Source organism: Pinus tabuliformis, chromosome 7, assembly GCF_031772625.1.
Source record: "Pinus tabuliformis cultivar Carrire ecotype Pingquan chromosome 7, CPIR1, whole genome shotgun sequence".
In the NCBI taxonomy this organism is placed as follows: Eukaryota; Viridiplantae; Streptophyta; class Pinopsida; order Pinales; family Pinaceae; genus Pinus; species Pinus tabuliformis.
In genome coordinates, this window is record NC_142293.1 from 677,193,366 (window position 1) to 677,212,448 (window position 19,083).

Below are 19,083 nucleotides of genomic sequence, written 5' to 3' on the forward strand. Positions count from 1 at the left end.
AAAGAAGACTTTGGGGTCCATATCTTGCTGGTGTTACTCTCTTGAAATGCTGTGAGATTGTTTAATTTTCTGCATATGTTATTTTCAGCTGTTAATAATAGCTTTTTGTAGAGTATTGTGAGCACAGGTATCTTGTTCACTTGCTAGGGTTTGAGTGTTGTTAGGGTTTCTGAAGTAATGGCAGGTATCTCCATTACTGTTTGAGATCTAGCAGCATTTTGGCCTTCTTTATTGACGGTTGTTCTGAGCTGTGCAGAAAACATTTTCTGAAGGAATTTTGTGGGCGTTCGGGGAAGTTCTCGGCTGAACCAGCCAACTCCCGCAAGCATTTTTTGTTGAGCCCAGTTGGATTTGATCCTGGGTCTATCATTCAGTTTATTTTTAATTTGCATGAGAGATTTTCTGAAGTTCTTCACAGTGAAAATCTGAAGGCTTTATTTCTTTAAAATATTCTTGTGCTCATTGCTGAATCTGGCTGTTAAGAGGCCAAAATTGTAGATTAATCAGCTGTTTTAGGGTTTCAAATTTTTTGACCTAGGGTTTTAAATTTCTGCTTTGCACAGATTTTCATCAGGGTTTTGTTGTTCTTTTGTGTTTGCAGGTATAGGATTTTGTCACTTTGTAGTTGCAGGACCACTGTCAATCTGCTCAGCCCCACGCACCTGCAAACGCATAAGGGGTCTTGAAGGGTCAGGTGTACATAGGGAATCGTATTTCCTTTTGCCGTTGCTGGCTCAGGGGTAGCGTCAATGAAATTCACGTGTTTTGTAAACCACATAACTGCTGGAAACCACAGTTACGCAGAGACGCCTGAAGGGGTTACGCATGGGATTTGAAATTCGACTGAATATGGTCTCATTCTCGTGATACTCGGGTCGATTTTTTCTTTCAAGCTGATTCACGTTCTATTTACCGCCGGCAGCAGGGGAAAACGCATCAAGCGCCAGAAGTCTCAGGTAAGCTTCAAACATTGCCGCAGAAAGATCCGCCTGGTAAGCCATCGATCTATCTTTATATGAAATACGGGTTATGGTCCTGTCGTTCGCCGAGTCAGTATATCAGCGTATTTCGTTTGACGTGTTCTTTAAGCCGATTCATCGTTGCAGGTAAGCTCAAATCAAAGCTGCCCAGGTAAAATCGATTCCTTCATTCGGATTATCACACTCAGTCATTTCCCTTCGCCGCAGGCACCGTTTCAAACTGCATTTTTTTTTTTGAATGATATTTGCGTGGTTACGTTCTGCGATTTTTGGACGCGTTTTGATTTGGCTCTGTCGTCGTACTCTCAGGTTTAATTCACATTATAGCTTAGCATATGAAAAAGCAAAAGGGATTGGCGTATTTCTCGTTTCAGTATTTCGGACTGGTAGCTCGATCATTTTTTGATTTACGGCCTATCAGTTTTCAAACAGAACAAAAATTAAAAAATTCGACCCTTTATTTTTGTTTTAACGTAGGTTATTTAGTCATATGATAGTGTAGATTTTTTTTTTTTAGATTTTAAATTGTTTTAGCGTAGTTTCGTTCTGATTTTTTTTGGGATAGGCCAACATAGATTTAGTTTAGGATTTTAATTTGTTATGTATTTTAATTTCTAGATTTTAATTCTTTTATAGTTTCGTTTTTTATAGAATCATAAAAAATCAAAAAAAAAATAATAAAAAAGGAAATAATAATAAAAAGATTTTATTTAAGTTTTTAGACTTTAGATTAAATATTTGTATAGTTTTATATAGATTTAAATTTTATGTTTTAGATTTGTCCTTTAGGTTAGATTTTAATCTATTTTTAAGTTTAGTTTAGGATTAAGCTTAGTTTTAATTAGATTTTTGATTTAGTTTTTGTTTTAATTAGATTTTATGTTTAAAGTCTTCATAAATTTTAGATTTAGATTATTTTTATAATATAAAAAATAAAAAGATTTTTGGTTTAGTTTAATTTTTTATTATAGATTTTAAATTTTAAATTTTTTAGATTTTTAATTTTCATTTTTATAATATTGAAAAATAAAAATTGAAAAAAGATTTAAAAAATTTAAAAAAATATTAAAATTTTGTGGAAAATTAGTTTTGCCAGTTTCAGTGGTTTTTCATGTTATATCTTTCATGCTGAGATCTGAATTTTTTTTAAGTCGGGATGCGAATATGATATCTAGTTAATGGTTTAGGATTTTCGTGGTGGTTTAAAGCATTTATCTTTTCGAAATTCTCAATTGCTGGATATCGTTTTCATCATTCTAAGAGCATTGTGATTTAGTTGATGATAGATGATTGTTGTTCATGGTCCATGTTTTTATATCATTTAACAAGTAATCGTTTTAACCACAATTTCTTAAGGCATTGGTCTGCTAAATTAATCAAATCCATCGAGTGTTTTTTTATATCGTATCTCGTGTCTCCCAGCCAACTAGTCGACAGTTGGTCTCATCATCTCACAGGGACTACCCCCCTTAGCCGCGGGAGACAGGCTTAAACGGAGGGATCGGGGATCAGAGTGACAGCCCCCGGTCTGAGCGTTGTCGTGCCAATCTGCGCGACAACAGCTTGCATGCAAAGTGCCTCTTGAAATAAGATTTGAATTTGAGACTTCAAACCCTCAAGATAACAAGAAATTTAAGAACTTTGCAAACCAAGCAAATGTGATGTAATGAGTTCTTGGTTTATTTTATTAATTAGTGCTAAGGCAAAGTTACAATTGAACTTTAACCCTCAGACCTCATCCTCTCCCAAATATTTGGATCTCACAATGAGAAGTCAATAGAGGTAGAGGGCCCCTAAAATTCTATTCAACCAACTTAAGTTGGAGGTAACTTTTAGTGAGGCTTGGGGCTTTCCTATACTAAAATGCCTAGATGAAGTGCAAATTGTGTTTATTCCCCAAATTAAACTAATGCTTCATGCTTCATGCTTTAAAGAGAAATAGTTTGTAAAACTTGAGAGGCTAGGATGTAAATAAGCTCATATGTGTTTGCACCATTGAATGGAAAGTAAACAAGTAAAATGGAATAGATTTTCTTTAAGATACAATTGTTTCAAATAAATGATAATGCTCCAATAATTTTCATGACATATAGCATAAATTGACCAAGTAGTGAAGCATATACTTGAAGAAATTATGAAACAATTAAAACTTGCCAAAGTATGAAGTGTTTACACATAAGATGAGATTTTCTCAAGTTTACAATTTGGAAGCATATGCATGTGGGAATTTAAATACAAGATTAGTAAAAATTTGCATGTGGAGTGAAATGTGTTGATTTTAAGCATGCACAATATGAAATTAAAAGCTAGAAAGCTAAGAAAAACTAGAAGCAAGATTAGGCCACCCACAAGAATCCCTCCTCTAAATGAGGAAGGGGGATGCCATGGGAAAAATCCCAAGCTCTCTCCAACAATTTTTTTATTATCTTTTATTAGCGCTTAAAGCGGGTAAAAATGCCTCTAAGAGGGCAGCCTACAATACGAGAGAGATCTTTACAAAGATGGGACTCTAACAAAGTTAGACTCTCTCCCCAAAAAATATAACAACAACAAATTTGAAGATGGAAAAAACTCTCCAAAAGAGATTCACAAGGCTCAAAAGGCCCACGGCCTAGATGAGTTTGCAACTCTCTCCCAAGTGCTTATGGCCTCCCTAGAAATCAGTCTTTGGATAGCGTGAAGGGGTCCTACATACACACGAGTGAGTAGTTTTCCAATGCTTCTCCTCAAACTCCTTGTTGCCCAATGCTCAAGCCTATGGGTTGCAAAACACAAAAAAACCCAATTCTGTGTGTGAAATTAGGAAAAATAAACCAAAACTAAACTTAGAATTTAATTTACAAAATACTGGCTCAAGTAATGGGAGTGAACCACTATACTTGCCTAGCTTTGGAAATGACGCTTGAATAGGAGATATAACTTTGAAAGAACTAGAATCAAAGAAGTATTTTGAATTTAAATAGATGATCAAGTAGCTATTGAATAAGAAGACTCCGGTTTGCTCTTCGTTGGATGGAAAACTTGGAGTGAAATAATGGCTAAGTCTTGGATCGCTGTGACTCTAGGAGCGAGTTGATCTAATTGAGATTTCTCTCATTTCCAGATGAATTTCTGCACACAACACAAAAAATATTTCCTACACACTTAAACATGTATTAGTTTGCACAAGATTAATATAATGAATAAGATAAACCAAACATTCCTTCTAAAATGAATTGGCAAGCTTATCCTTGGAATACTACTCTAAATCAATGATATGTGCAAGATAACTTGCACACATCATCCAAGCAAGATGGCAAGTATAAACTAATATTAATTCAATATGCGAAAGAAATTAAATCAATAGGAGTAGCATGAAAGGACATCACCTCATAACGCCAAGAGAACACCATCGATATAGCCTCAAAGTCTTGATTGTATTAAGAAAGTATGCAAGTACAAATTGGCAAAGTTTCCTCAAGCCCAATAGTGCTTTACATGATACAATATGAGAGCATATAGCCTCATTATATAAAGAGTTGGGAGCAAATCCCAAGGAAGAATGCATGTGAGAACTGAACTTGGAGCAAATCCCAAGGAATGATAAATCAAGTTCAATGTGGAGAAGATAGAGACATTAGAAAAAATTGAATTCCATATGTGCACATCAAGGGAAATTGAATTCCATATACGACATAGTAAACTCATCCATGAGTGAATCCAAGTACCGTGATAACTCTAGTCAACAAATGCAAACTCGAACTAAGTGATGCCACATATGTAGATGATCCCCAGATAGCTCTGCGTAATTCCCCAAGAACTGCGTGATTCCTCCATGTGCAACTTGTAGTCTGGCCAAGTGAAACTCGTAATCCTCAAGAGTGGAGTGCTAAGAGTAGAAGAACCTGAGATAACTGTGAGATGAGGCCCCACCTAATCTTCAGTCCAAATATACCATAGAATATTCCTTCAGTGCATGAACTCCTCTAATAAATTCGATTTTCCACATGTGCAACTGCTGCGTTATGTTTGGTAAATTTGATTTTATGAAATAATGGTGTATTTATGATGTAGTGTGCTCAGTCATCTTCCACATGTCCGTTGACTCAAGTCTTTGACTCAGGATAATTTCCAAGTCATTTCCACATCATTTTGTCACATGGAATAATTTATTTATCTCTATTTTATTTAATTCTAGCCTAATTAAATGCCACAATTTCCACTAAACTTAAGAAATGTGGGTTTTGAAGGTCCAAAACACATTATTAACACCTCAAAGTGCGTCATAGTAGAGAGTTGAGGGTGAAAGGTGTAATTTTGATTACTCATACCCGATACAACTACTCTAGACTACACTTATTACAATTTAAATACAATTTTATTTGCAAATTTTGACTTGTGGGAAATCTAAAAAATTAAAAAATCACTACCGAGACCTAACCAAATTCCACGAAATTTTTTGTGTGATCTAGTATGGTAATATACATCGACTCTAGACATTAAGATGTGTTAGGAGCTCAACCTTCAAATTGTCACCTTGGCTTTGGGGTAAGAAGTGAGTATAAAAACCCAGAAAATTATCCGCCTCTGAAAAAGAAGGGATAATTAAACAGATAAAAAAAAACACTTCAAGGTGTACTCATTTGTTGATTGAGTCCTAACATCGTAGGCCTGTTACAGACTCAAAACTCATCATTACTAGTATCACTTATTACAATTCCCTTCAGGTTGTGGAATCTAGGTACAAGAAAGATGATGAGAAGATAGAATAGAGTTAAAAAACTCTGTTGACTGATGATATCTGATGGTACAAGTGTCATCTGGAGCATCTCTGGGAATGGAGTCTTTCATATAATCATTAGGTGTCATCCTAGTGGTCAACAAGATGATCTCACCCTGTCACTAGAAGTATCTGACCCTGATCTCGCTGGAAGGAGGCTCTGCGTCCCTTCTGCGTCAGCCTTTGCGCAGATCTGCATCAACCCTATGCAGTTTCTGCGTCACCTCTGTTGGGGACTGCGTTGCTCCTCTTCCGAATCCTCTGCTACCCAGAAACTTCGATTTCCAGCCTCTCGGTCTCACACCCTAGCTCCTGGCTTCTGAAACTCTATTTTCTCAGCAGGAATTCGATATCCCTCTAGGCTTTGTGTGGGCCAGCATCAACCTCTCTCTGGACGTCATTCTGCCCTCTCTGCCTTGTACTCTTCGGCCCAGGCAAACTTCCCTCTTCTGGATACTATCTCTGCCCCTCACAGTAAAAGATCATTTCGAAATTCTTTCTGGCAGCTGCTCTTCTTAAAAACTTCGATCTTTTGAACTCTCTCTATGTGTTCTCCAAGTGCCCATCAAGCCTTATCTTATAATCTTCTCGTTGATCAATCAATGCCCAGATTAGATCCTAATCAATGGCTAGGATCATATTGACTTGATCTCCGCCTTCTTCTAGAAGTTTCACCCACAATTTAGATTAATACCTGTTAATTATTTTAATTTCCTAAGTTTAGACTTAGGATCCCATTAAAAATAATTAATTATTATAATAAAATTGTGTCCGGGTGGAATTTCCCAAAACGATTTCTGGGTATTGGAGAATGCATGTGTCTAAGCCTCCTTGGAAAATTTGGGACTCAGAGCACATTTGATGCTACCAGAAATCAACAGTTTAGAACCAACCGGTTTTTAACAACCGAAGTCTCCATTGCTTTAGGAGAAGGCCATGTTATCACAATTTTAGTCAATAGCTTTAAAGCGCTGATAGTTTCAGGGTCAATGCCGATTTGTAAAAAAATAGTTTGAAAGCACTGACAGATAGAATATAAACGTTATTGTAATTTTTAAAAATAAAAATGCACTGACAGCTAGAGTAGCAATGCATTTTTGTAAAAATGGTCAGTTAAATGCTAACAGTTGGAGTATTAGCACCAAATGAAAAATTCAAATTTTATTTTATGGCCAAAATAATGCATTGATGGAGCACATGTCGGCAAATGAACAATAATCTATCAAACGAGCACTAACTAAACATATGTCAGCGAAAAACTCTGTTTTACTATGTTTTTTCCTGTAAAAGGCAGTAACTTCGGGTGCAGATTTCGAACAGTTGGAAATGAAATTTTAAGAGCCAAAATAGATTTTTGTTGGTAACATGTTCATTTAAAAACGCCTCTTTCATTTTTTACACAACCATCACGGTTTGAGAGTTTTGAATGGATATTTGAAGCCTATTTTTCAGGAATTTGCCATAATTAATTTTTCTATTTTTAGAAAAAATGCGCATTCAGTTGGAGAGCCACCTCATAAATTCGACTTGGGGTCAGACCTTAAGTCCTTGATTATTTGATTTAGTAAGCTATAGATAGATGAAGAGGTTTGAGATCCATTATTTTTGGATCTTGAACAATTTGTAAGTAGTCTATAAAGACTATCATTTATGTAATGTATAAGGTTGGACTTTGAAGAGAAAACCTATTGTAATTGTGTGCATTTGATTAATAGAATAACTTTTGGACAAAAGTATAGGGGTTTTGTGCCAAAGATTCATTTTTCAGCATTTGTGGTCTGTTTCTTAGTGCTATGTTCTTTCTTTGTTATTCATTGTGTTTAAGCTTCTCATTTGAATTCGTAAGTAGATGTAGAATTCATGTCACAATGCTCTATGTAGAATTCAAATACAAAGTGGTTGTGCACCATTCACAGAGTGAATCCATTGTCAAACAATCCAGAGTTCATGTTGACCCCACTGCTCGAAGAATTTGAAGCTTGAAGAATGTATTGATGACTCCACTAGATTCAATGAAGGACTCAGATGTTGCAACTATTATTTCAAGGTGGATTTTTCAAACCTCGCTGTTTTTCCGAATCTTCTACCGGCAGATGAATATTTTTTAAGGAATGGTCCTAAATTTAATGGAGATGATCTAAGCCTGGCCTTGAAACATATCAAAAATTACCGTGACTTTACTGATCTCCTTAAAATCAAGAAGGAAGATGTATTCCTTAGACTGTTTTATGATTCATTCCAAGGAAAATGTAGAAGTTGGGTTGAAAGTTTACCTATTAAGTCCATAAGGTCTCTAACAAGTTTCTGGATTATCTTCTTGGAAACATGGATGGAGAAACTAGAGTTAGTGGTAGACTGTCCTTCCATTCAAGGTTTTAGAGAATGGAACAATATATGTACAGATGATGAGGTGGATAAAAACTTTTCTTCATTTTTGTCTTCTTATCTAAAGTCATGCAAATGTAGCTCAGAAGCTAAGATTCAGTTTTTGGATGAATTTTCCATGGACATTGAGAAAGAGCTTGAGGCTTTTAAAGATCAGGAAATACCCCAAACTTTTCCATTTCAGGGTCTTTCTTTTGAAGTTTCATTTCAGCAAAGCCAAAAAGACATATTGTTTCCTTTTAATATTGAGAATGGGTATGAGTTTGAAAACTCACAGTTGGAACAATGGTTTGACATAGAGAGCACATGTGAACTCTCAAACCATAATAGTGAGATTGTAGAGTGCCTTGAAGATCAACAAACAAACTATGGCATTCATGTCTTTTATGATCCTGTGGCTGCCTATATGGAGGGTCTTTTTTAGCTTGTGTGTTCAACCATGTTTTCATTGTGAAGACAAGATCCATCTTGAGTGGGCCATTGCCCTTATTTTTTAGTTTTCATTTTGTTGAAGCATAATCAAGGACCCACATTATTTGAGTAGCTATTGGACTGGTTGCATTGGCATTTTTGTATCATTTAATCCAACAATTCTTTCAATAGTTTAGAGTAGGTAGGTGTGATCAATAAGCTTGTTGGGCAAGCATCTCTTTCAGCATGTGCATTTTCAGTTTGCTGCATTTTTTAGTTTCAGTTTACAGTGTAGTGTACAATTTAGTTTGGATTACAATTTTGTTTTGAGTTGCAGAATAAGTGCAGGTTGCAAGTTGCAGTTATTGAGTTGGGATTATCCCAATGGATCAAGCCTTTGGTCTATAGGGGTTCTTGTTGCCATCTATGATTGACAACATCCTCGTGGAGCCCACTGTTATCACAATTTTAGTCAATAGTTTTAAAACGCTGTCAGTTTTAGTGTCAACGCCGATTTGTAAAAAACAATGTTAAAGCGCTGACAGATAGAATATCAGTGTTATTGTAAGTTTTGAAAATAAAAATGAGCTAACAACTAGAGTACCAACGCAATTTTGTAAAAATGGTCAGTTAAACGCTAACAGTTGGAGTATCAGCTCCAAATGAGAAATTCAAATTTTATTTTTTGTCCAAAATAATGTGTTGATGGAGCACACGTTGGAAAATGAAAAAGAATCTATCAAACGAGCACTGACAAAACAAATTTCAGCAAGGTAGTAACTTTGGGTGTGGATTTCGAACAATTGGAAAATAACTTTTAAAAACCAAAAGAGGTTTTTGTTGGTAACAGTCTCATTTAAAAAAAACGCTTTCAGTTTTTACACAACTATCACGGTTTGATAGTTTCGAATGGATCTTTGAAGCCTATTTTTCAAGAATTCGCTAGAATTAATTTTTTCTATTTTTAGAAAAAACGTCCAATTAGTTGGAGAGCCACCTCATCAATTCGACTTGGGGTCAAATCTTATCTCCTTGATTATTTGATTTAGTAAGCTATATAGATGAAGAGGTTTGAGATCCATTATTTTTGGATCTTGAACAGTTTGTAAGTAGTCTATAAAGACTATCATTTCTGTAATGTATAGGGTTGGACTTTGAAGAGAAAACCTATTGTAACCGTGTGCATTTGATTAATAGAAGAACTTTTGGACAAAAGTATAGGGGTTTTGTGCCAAAGATTCATTTTTCAGCATTTGTGGTATGTTTCTTAGTGCTGTGTTCTTTCTTTGTTATTCATTGAGTGTTTAAGCTTCTCATCTAAATCAGTAAGTAGATGTAGAATTCATGTCATAGTGCTCTATATCTTATATTCAGATATTCACCTTTCAGCTTATGAGTTAAATGCAAAATTCCTCATTATGATGCTTTGTTTTTAAAGCTCTGAGTGTATTTCTCTTCTTCCTTTCATGCTATAGATGATTAATGTCTAGCTTATGGCTAAAATACATGCCTTTGGAACGCAGAATCCTTACAAACAAAGCTCCAAAGATTTTAACTCAAATTATTTGACTCCATTTCCCAATGGTTTCTTCCCATACTCCACCCATGTTAGCAACTTCCACATTAAACTGGCCATAGAGCATTTAACAGACCTGCTACCTTTGTGACCTAGGGTAGTTGAGTTTGAGGAGAGATCCTTGTTAATTTTAGGTATGTTCTATGCTTAGAGAAATTTATTTCAATTTTCACAATTAGCTCAATATCTTTTCCAGATTAGCAATCACATCAACATTAAAGTAAACTATAGATAGAACATAAACATAAATCGCAGAAGACAAGCCAAGACAAGAGGACACAAGATGTGGTGCTAGCCAGGGACAAACCCCAATGTGGGGAAACCCTTGATCAATTCTTCTTTTATGTTCTTCAATAGTTCAGCAGATAGAGAGAGATAGAGATAGTACATTTACAATAGAAGTCAACACTTTGACTTTCTATATCTACATGAGATCAGTTGAAGACATGCTGCTTCAACTGATTCTCCAAGGTGACTGCTTCACCTATCATAGTGTTGCATCTCGTCACTGTGCTGCACCTAGTCACTGAGCTGCTCCCATCACTGAGCTGCTCCCATCACCATGCTGCAACTCATCATCATGCTGCACCTCACTATCATGTTGTACTTCATCGTCTCGGTGCTGCACCCAAATATCACTGAGCTGTTCTCAACATCATTGATGCCAACTACATCATGTTAGTCCTTGAAACAGTCAACAACTCAAAGACCAAGAGAGGTTCCAGCACTGCCACTGATTAGTTCAACCCTTAAAGTTCTATGCTATTGGCTATGGCCTGCGGCCTAGCTCAGCAGCAAGATAGGTTTACACACAACACCCAAATATTACTGCCTTTGAACAACAGTGTGTCTTCCAATCTTATCCAGAGAGATCATTTTAGACAGACTTGTTTGACCTTCTCTTTGAGGTTGCACTAGACCTTAGATCAGCCTTATTAAGCACAATCAAATCCCACGTTGTCTAGGCTCCTTCTTGCTGTAGATTACAGGTCTTTATTTTGCTGTGGCTAGGTCTCTATAGACTGTGGATTAGAGCTTCTTTCGGATAGCAGATAAGAGCTCCTCTGGGCTATGGATCTGGCCTTTCTTTGCTGCGTTTAGGCCTCCTTTGAATGCAGTCAGATTTCCCCACTATTGCAGCTAGATTTACTGTTGATAGGGCTCTCCTACAGTTATCTTCTTCTTTACAGCGGATTAGTGACCTTTAGATGACTGCGTCTTACTCTCCTCTAGGACTGAGTATAGGAGCCTTCTAGGACAGTGGATTGTAGCTCTCCTTAAACAGCGTATGAGAATCTAATTACTGCGTAATTAAGGACCTTCATGGACTGTGTATTGAGCCTCCCTTTAACTATGACTTAGGGCATCTTATACCTGCATTTACAACCTCCTTTCTCTGCAGAATTAAGTCTCTTCTAGACTGCGTATAAGTGCATTCCCTTGTTGCCTCAGATCATCATTGACTACAGTCAAGGGCACCTTTAAATGCTACGACTAGGGCACCCTTAAATGCTTCGGATAGAAGTTTCCTCTAGTTGCATATAGAACCCTCATTACTGTGGCTAGGGCATCATCTTTACTTAGGCCAATGTATACTCTTAGTGTCTCTCCTCCACCAAAACCCAAAGACGTGGAGAGGAGGAGATCACATGAAGAGTGTGTGTGTCTAAATGACTTGAAGACCTTTTCTTTTTATAGTAAAACGTTGAGGTTGAATAGACATGACTGTTGGGCTTTTGAGCCTACATAAGTTGCTGGCCGACTTTGATAATTTTTCCATAATCAAAATAAATTCTTATCTCCATAAATACTGATCGGAATCAGATGATCTTTAGATCAATCCTACACCTCTCGATGAGAGGAATCTAGGAAAAATATCAGTAGTCACAAATAAGGTGATCCACATGGAGTTTGGCCCTAGTTTCCAATTTTAACACTCCCTCTCAACTAGGGAGAACTCCATCTGTTGATCCATATGTTTGACTGTACTATCTCTGCCATCAGTGCCCTGCATTGCTCTGCTTTGCTTTGTTGAACGATGAAGAAGAAGAATTGATCAAGAATGTCTCATACCATTCTCTACTGACTCGAAGTCAGTTTCATCTGAAGAGAGTGTGTCACATCACTCTTACTGACCCGAAGTCAGTTTTATTGATCCTAGATCAATATCACAAGAGAGTGTCTCAAACCACTCATATTGATCCCAGATCAGTTTCATTGATCCCAGATCAATGGAGGTCATCTTAGCATAAGGAGTATGGTAGATACAACGATGCGTCCATTGATAGTACTACTATGGTCCCTATCCTCATTTCCTTGCTCATTGATCAGATGAGAGGTACTTCCCATGAGTCCCAGACTGCATGGGTAGGATGCCTCGACAGGAGAACGAATCATCTTGTCCATAGGAGAACGAATCATCCTGTCAGTGGATGCCACGGAGAACAAATCATCCTGGCCCACAGGAGAACGAATCATTCTGTTCCATAGTCACCACGGAGAACAAATCATCCTGGCCCACAAGAGAACTAATCATCCTGTTCATAGCGCACCACCAGGGGAGGGTGAGTTGCCCTATGATCGTATGTTGCTCCAGTAAGTACCCAGAGCTCCCAGAGCTCAATGCATGCAACATGCAGGACCCTTATAAGAAGGTCTCTCAACGACTTCAAGTCGTTCGGGAAAGTCACAGATTTGACTTTTTCTCGGGGCTTTGATAAAATGTCTACGACCTGTACATTAGTCTCAATGCGATGGAGCCTCCTTGCTCATCGACTTACCATATCGCAGATAAGGAAGTATCTGATGTCTATCTGTTGGAGCGATCATCGAATATGGGATTCCTCAATAATCGAATCCCCCCTCTGGTTGTCACAAAGAATCACAATGATATTCATCATGTGTACAAACAACTCACTTGAGAGCTTGCGCAACCATGTAGCTTTACATGAGATCATACTCGTCGCTATGTATTTGGTCTTGGTGAGGCTTATAGCAACCGACTTCTGCTTCCTGCTCATCCATGATATTGAAGCAGAATCCTAAGAGAATCAACACTCAAAAGTGCTCTTAAGATCCTCCACACTGCCTGCCTATTCAGCATTCAGATAATAATGCAGTTTCATATTTCCGGCAGTGTATCTCAATCCATGAGAGATTGTGCCCTGAAGATATCTCAGAAGATTCTTGGCACCAATCCAGTGAGGCTGAACCAAATATGAGCTCACCATGCTAACTGCAAGACATATGTCCGGACGAAAGTTCACCAAGAACATCAACGCGAATGAGTTTATGAAACTCAGAGGCATTTCCCAAATCTGGTCCAACATCACTACCATATAACTTTTGAAAGTTAAGATCTTCGAGGTAGTCATAGGCTTGCAGTTTATCATTCCACATTCGGAATCCAACTCCCTCTTACTTCTGCAAATGAGAGGGTCTGCACCTGTCAGAAATAGGTCGTCCTCATAAGGTGCCGGTATGAGAGGTCTATCATCCACAACCTTCGGGTAATGGTTTGGATCAATTTCACTCCTAGTGAATCTCAGCTTCATCAGATAGCTTTCAATCCTCTCATACTATGCCCTGGGTGTTTTGCTTCAAGCCATAGAGGGCTTTCTTCCACTTGCATACGTGAGATTCCTGATCATGAATCTCAAACCCCTCGGGTTGTTCCAAACCTGTGGACCTACTACATGAGGGGAATGGTCCTCTTGTACGATTTTCTTGCGGTACACCTTAGACATGTACTTTCATGCTCTTTTTGAATTTAGGCATCCCTGTCACCATCTGACTCACAGACCTCTGATGCTCTGTGTCAATGGACATGGTCCCCAGTGGACTTCCTACAACTTGATACAACCCTGAACTCAAAAAACATCTTTGAAAATTCTATTTTTAAACACGTACCTTTCCATTGATGAGTGCCACCTCGTAACCTTTCACTTCGATTGCTGAAATGGACACCAGGTTCTTCTTGCTATTAGGTACATAAAAGAGATTTTGTAAATGAATTGAGTTACCCTCATTCAATTGAGAGTTAACATTCCCTACACCCTTTCCGGGATAGGTGGCATTGGCTCCAAGTATAATCCCACAATTGTTTTCATCTCTACCAAATTAGAGAGTGCACCCATCTATCCAATGAAGTGCCTTGAAGCACTACAATCTATAAGCCAGATTCCCAAAGAATCTGAAGGAGAGGGCCAATACAAGATAACGCTTCTTTATCTTATCAGAAACAACATTTGATTCTTCATACCTGGGGTTCCTTGCTTTCTATGAAGAGTCGGCCATTTCCTTGATGACTTGCATTACCTGTCATTCCTTTGATCATTGAAGATGTCCCTGGAATGATTGTTATCATCATCAAGTGATGTGTCCTTGCCATTCAAACACTCCTTTGCATAATGGCCGGACTAGTTATCTGCCTTTCCTTCCACCCTGAGATTCGGTCTTCCAATGAAGTGATCTTTAGGTAGGCCATATTCCGCTGCGCTATTCTAATAATATTCTCTGCTTCGACTTCACCCTTGGTGAATTTGAAGAGGGATGAGGAATCCACTGATCCTTTTGTCCTTTCCCAGCTATCTTCGGTGATTGCTCTTTCACTCTTGCTTGGGCATTGTCTTCACCTCAGCTCCGATACCATGTTAGTTTTAGGTATGTTCTATGCTTAGAGCAATTTATTTCAATTGTCACAGTTAGCTCAATATCTTTTCCAGATTAGCAATCACAGCAGCATTAAACTAAACTGCAGATAGAACATAAACATAAATCGCAGAAGACAAGCCAGGACAAGAGGACACAAGATGTGGTGCTAGCCAGGGACAAACCCCAATGTGGGGAAACCTTGATCAATTCTTCTTTTATGTTCTTCAATAGTTCAGCAGATAGAGAGAGATAGAGATAGTACATTTACAACGGAAGTCAACACTTTGACTTTCTATATCTACATGAGATCAGTTGAAGACATGCTGCTTCAACTGATTCTCCAAGGTGACTGCTTCACCTATCATAGTGTTGCATCTCGTCACTGTGCTGCACCTAGTCACTGAGCTGCTCCCATCACTAAGCTGCTCCCATCACCATGCTGCAACTCATCATCATGCTACACCTCACTATCATGTTGTACTTCATCGTCTCGGTGCTGCACCCAAATATCACTGAGCTGTTCTCAACATCATTGATGTCACCTACATCATGTTAGTCCTTGAAACAGTCAACAACTCAAAGACCAAGAGAGGTTCCAACACTGCCACTGATTAGTTCAGCCCTTAAAGTACTATGCTGTTGGCTATGGCCTGCGGCCTAGCTCAGCAGCAAGATAGGTTTACACACAATGCCCAAATATTACTGCCTTTGAACAACAGTGTGTCTTCCAATCTTATCTAGAGAGATCATTTTAGACAGACTTGTTTGACCTTCTCTTTGAGGCTGCACCAGACCTTAGATCAGCCTTATTAAGCACAGTCAAATCCCACGTTGTCTAGGCTCCTTCTTGCTGTAGATTACAGGTCTTTATTTTGCTGTGGCTAGGTCTCTATAGACTGTGGATCAGAGCTTCTTTCAGACAGCAGATAGGAGCTCCTCTGGGCTATGGATCTGGCCTTTCTTTGCTGCGTTTAGGTCTCCTTTGAATGTGGTCAGATTTCCCCACTATTGCAGCTAGATTTACTATTGATAGGGCTCTCCTACAGTTATCTTCTTCTTTACAGCGGATTAGTGACCTTTAGATGACTGCGTCTTACTCTCCTCTAGGACTGAGTATAGGAGCCTTCTAGGACAATGGATTGTAGCTCTCCTTAAACAACGTATGAGAATCTAATTACTGCGTAATTAAGGACCTTCATGGACTGTGTATTGAGCCTCCCTTTAACTGTGACTTAGGGCATCTTATACCTGCATTTAGAACCTCCTTTATCTGCGGAATTAAGTCTCTTCTAGACTGTGTATAAGTGCCTCCCCTTGCTGCCTCAGATCATCATTGACTACGGTCAAGGGCACCTTTAAATGCTACAGCTAGGGCACCCTTAAATGCTTCGGATAGAAGTTTCCTCTAGTTGCATATAGAACCCTCATTACTGTGGCTAGGGCATCATCCTTACTGCGGCTAGGGCATCATCTTTACTTAGGCCAGCGTATACTCTTAGTGTCTCTCGTCCACCAAAACCCAAAGACGTTGAGAGGAGGAGATCACATGAAGAGTGTGTGTGTCTAAATGACTTGAAGACCTTTTCTTTTTATAGTAAAACGTGGAGGTTGAATAGACATGACTGTTGGGCTTCTGAGCCTACATAAGTTGCTGGCCGACTTTGATAATTTTTCCATAATCAAAATAAATTCATATCTCCTTAAATACTTATCGGAATTAGATGATCTTTAGATCAATCCTACACCTCTCGATGAGAGGAATCTAGGAAAAATATCAGTGGTCACAAATAAGGTGATCCACATGGAGTTTGGCCCTAGTTACCAATTTTAACGATCCCCCTCCGGATTGAGGGGCCAGCGTCAATCCCAAAGTGGTTAGAGGTTACCTTAGAGTTTCCCCCCCCACAACCAGGGTTTTCTTTGAGTGATAACATACCATAAACGAATAGAATAACCTACTGGCATTCTCTTATGGAATGAGATCACTTTCTCTCTGGAAGCACATACTTGAAGGTCACCACTGGAATTTCGTTGAGCATTTTTACAATTCTGGATTGCTGTAATAAGGTTGACGCATATCTCTTCCATGTCAAAGTAGGTAGAGGCTAGAGCCTTGAAGTCCATTATCTGTTCTTTGAAGGAGATGGTGGCTGGAAGAGGCCCCTCCCCTTCCTGCTTCATTAAGATCCTTGAAACCCTAGACCTTGGGAAGATCTCTCGCCAGAGATCTGGTCTTTGCCCATCCACTTGGAACCTTCCTTGACATTCCATATTATTGTGCATAAAAATTACTATGTAGATATCTATATGGCTGGCATAAAGCTTTAACACAGACAAAGAGCCACGGCCATTGCATTGTACTGAAAATTGATTTCGGTGCTTGAAATTTCATCTTTTAATGTTAAAAAAAATGTAGCGAACATAAATGTAGATAGGAATTAGGTAGGAAATGACAAGCATGTTTAAATTATCAATGCTGCAGAAGTTGTGCACGACAATCACTTGACAAGGATTGGAATAATAAAAATTGGTGAAAAAATATTTGCAAAAGGCTGCCCAACCGTACAAGACCAGCAAACAATTGCTGATCTATAAAAAAATGTTTTCTATTTTTGAAATGCCAATTGAGTGATGTTTCTGGAAACACTTCATTGCTAATTTTGGAATTTGGATTGTTTGATGATTAATAATTCTATCCATTAAGAAATATGTCATTTAAAATTGGCATTGCTTAAGTTTATGCAATTCTGTTTAAATAAAAAGAAATTATATTATCAAAATTCACAAAATAGTATGATGCTTTTTTCAATAAAAAAAGAGGCTTTAGTCAAGCTTCCATCCTTTAAGGCACTCATATGCCATACTTTAAAGTTTGCAGATCAGAAAGAAAAATGCCTTTGATGAATAATACTCTCAAAGTTGGTACTGTTAATGTCCATGGCCTTGTCATTCTAATTTTACTAAACTTGATATAAAAAATAATGATGAACTAGTCCCATATAAATGCTCAGGTACAAAATAATGGCGCAAATTGTAATAAAGATACAAGCTGCATAACACAATAAATCACTTAATGTTTCCATTTGTAACTTTAAACTTTTTTAAGGTGCCTAATCATTACTCCATAGATTCTGTGTTTTAATTCCTCATATATGTCGATAAATCCTTTTCCCCTCATTTGCCAATGTATGAAATCATCATTTGTTACCTTGACTTTGGAGTTGAAGGGAGAAGCTAGGGTTTATAAATATAAAATTTTGCTAATATACTAGGGATTTGTTCTTATAAATAACAGGTATCGTGTAATTGAGGCTATTGCTGGAGGTGGTATTGCTCTTGTAGAATGGCAGCTGGAAACTGGACGTACACATCAGGTACCAAACTCTAGTTTGCACTTTTTTGGTTCTTGGATCTTCTATGCATGCACAAATATCTTGAAAACACTATGCCTGATTTGAATGATGAAGTGAAGTGAACCTTTCGGTTGCTACAAATATTTGTAAGATATTGTACTATGATTGGATACACAATATATCTATAAGAGTAATACAGGAATTGATATATAGAGATGTGAATGTCTTAATACAATGGGAGTATGTATATATACGGATGTTATACCCCATAGTCAAGGCCCAAGGGTCATGGACTTTTATAGTAATTACAATTAATAATTAGTATTGTTGATTGTCTAACATGATTTGTAGCTTTTTTTTTTCCAAGGAAAACTTCGTAGGATCACTTTCTCTCCCTCAAAATATCTAGATAAGGCTTGCTTGACTGCCAACCACAATAGTAGTTGGTAATAGTGGGACTTAACTAGACTTGAACTTTATTTGGGCTAGAGACAAAGACCTCAAGGCAAACTTGGCCGCAATCAAGCTAACCCGTTGGACAATATACGATTGTTAGTTATAGATGATATAACAAATGATTTTAAATATTGTAATTACTATATGTTGGATCTTACAAGAAGGTTTGATGTGTTTGTGATATGTGATACATTTTGTTTGTTATAACACAAATTGTTTGCTTTGTTTGTAAAGAACTATCTATTTTAAAAGGTGCATTGCTTGTTATGAGCATACAATAAATATTAGAGTTTAGCATGGCATTTTAACGTCTTGTCTATAATACTTCTATGCTATGCGAATAATGAGTTTTACCCACTCAATTAGCAAATTCATAGAGGCATTGCATGTAGTGTACTAGGGCAATTTTGTCCTTGGAAATTCTTAGAGACTAGGGTTTCCAACATAATTTCTTTGTTTGTTTAGTAATGAAATGAATAGTTCATTCAATAGTATAGCACATGAATAAGC

At 37.6% G+C, this 19,083-nt stretch overlaps 1 protein-coding gene across 3 annotated transcripts in view; it reads left to right on the forward strand.

Annotated features, from left to right (window-relative positions):
• The window catches only part of LOC149249279 (Pseudouridine synthase family protein), a 375,151-nt gene that overhangs the window by 286,883 nt on the left and 69,185 nt on the right, over nt 1–19,083 (forward strand). For all 3 annotated transcript variants that reach the window (XR_016266746.1, XM_089458665.1, XM_089458664.1), the window contains exon 5: nt 18,060–18,138. Coding sequence is in view for 2 of the 3 variants with exons in the window: in XM_089458665.1 (XP_089314791.1) it covers nt 18,060–18,138 (79 nt within the window). In the remaining variant the exon portion in view is untranslated. The remainder of the gene's footprint in view (nt 1–18,059; nt 18,139–19,083) is intronic.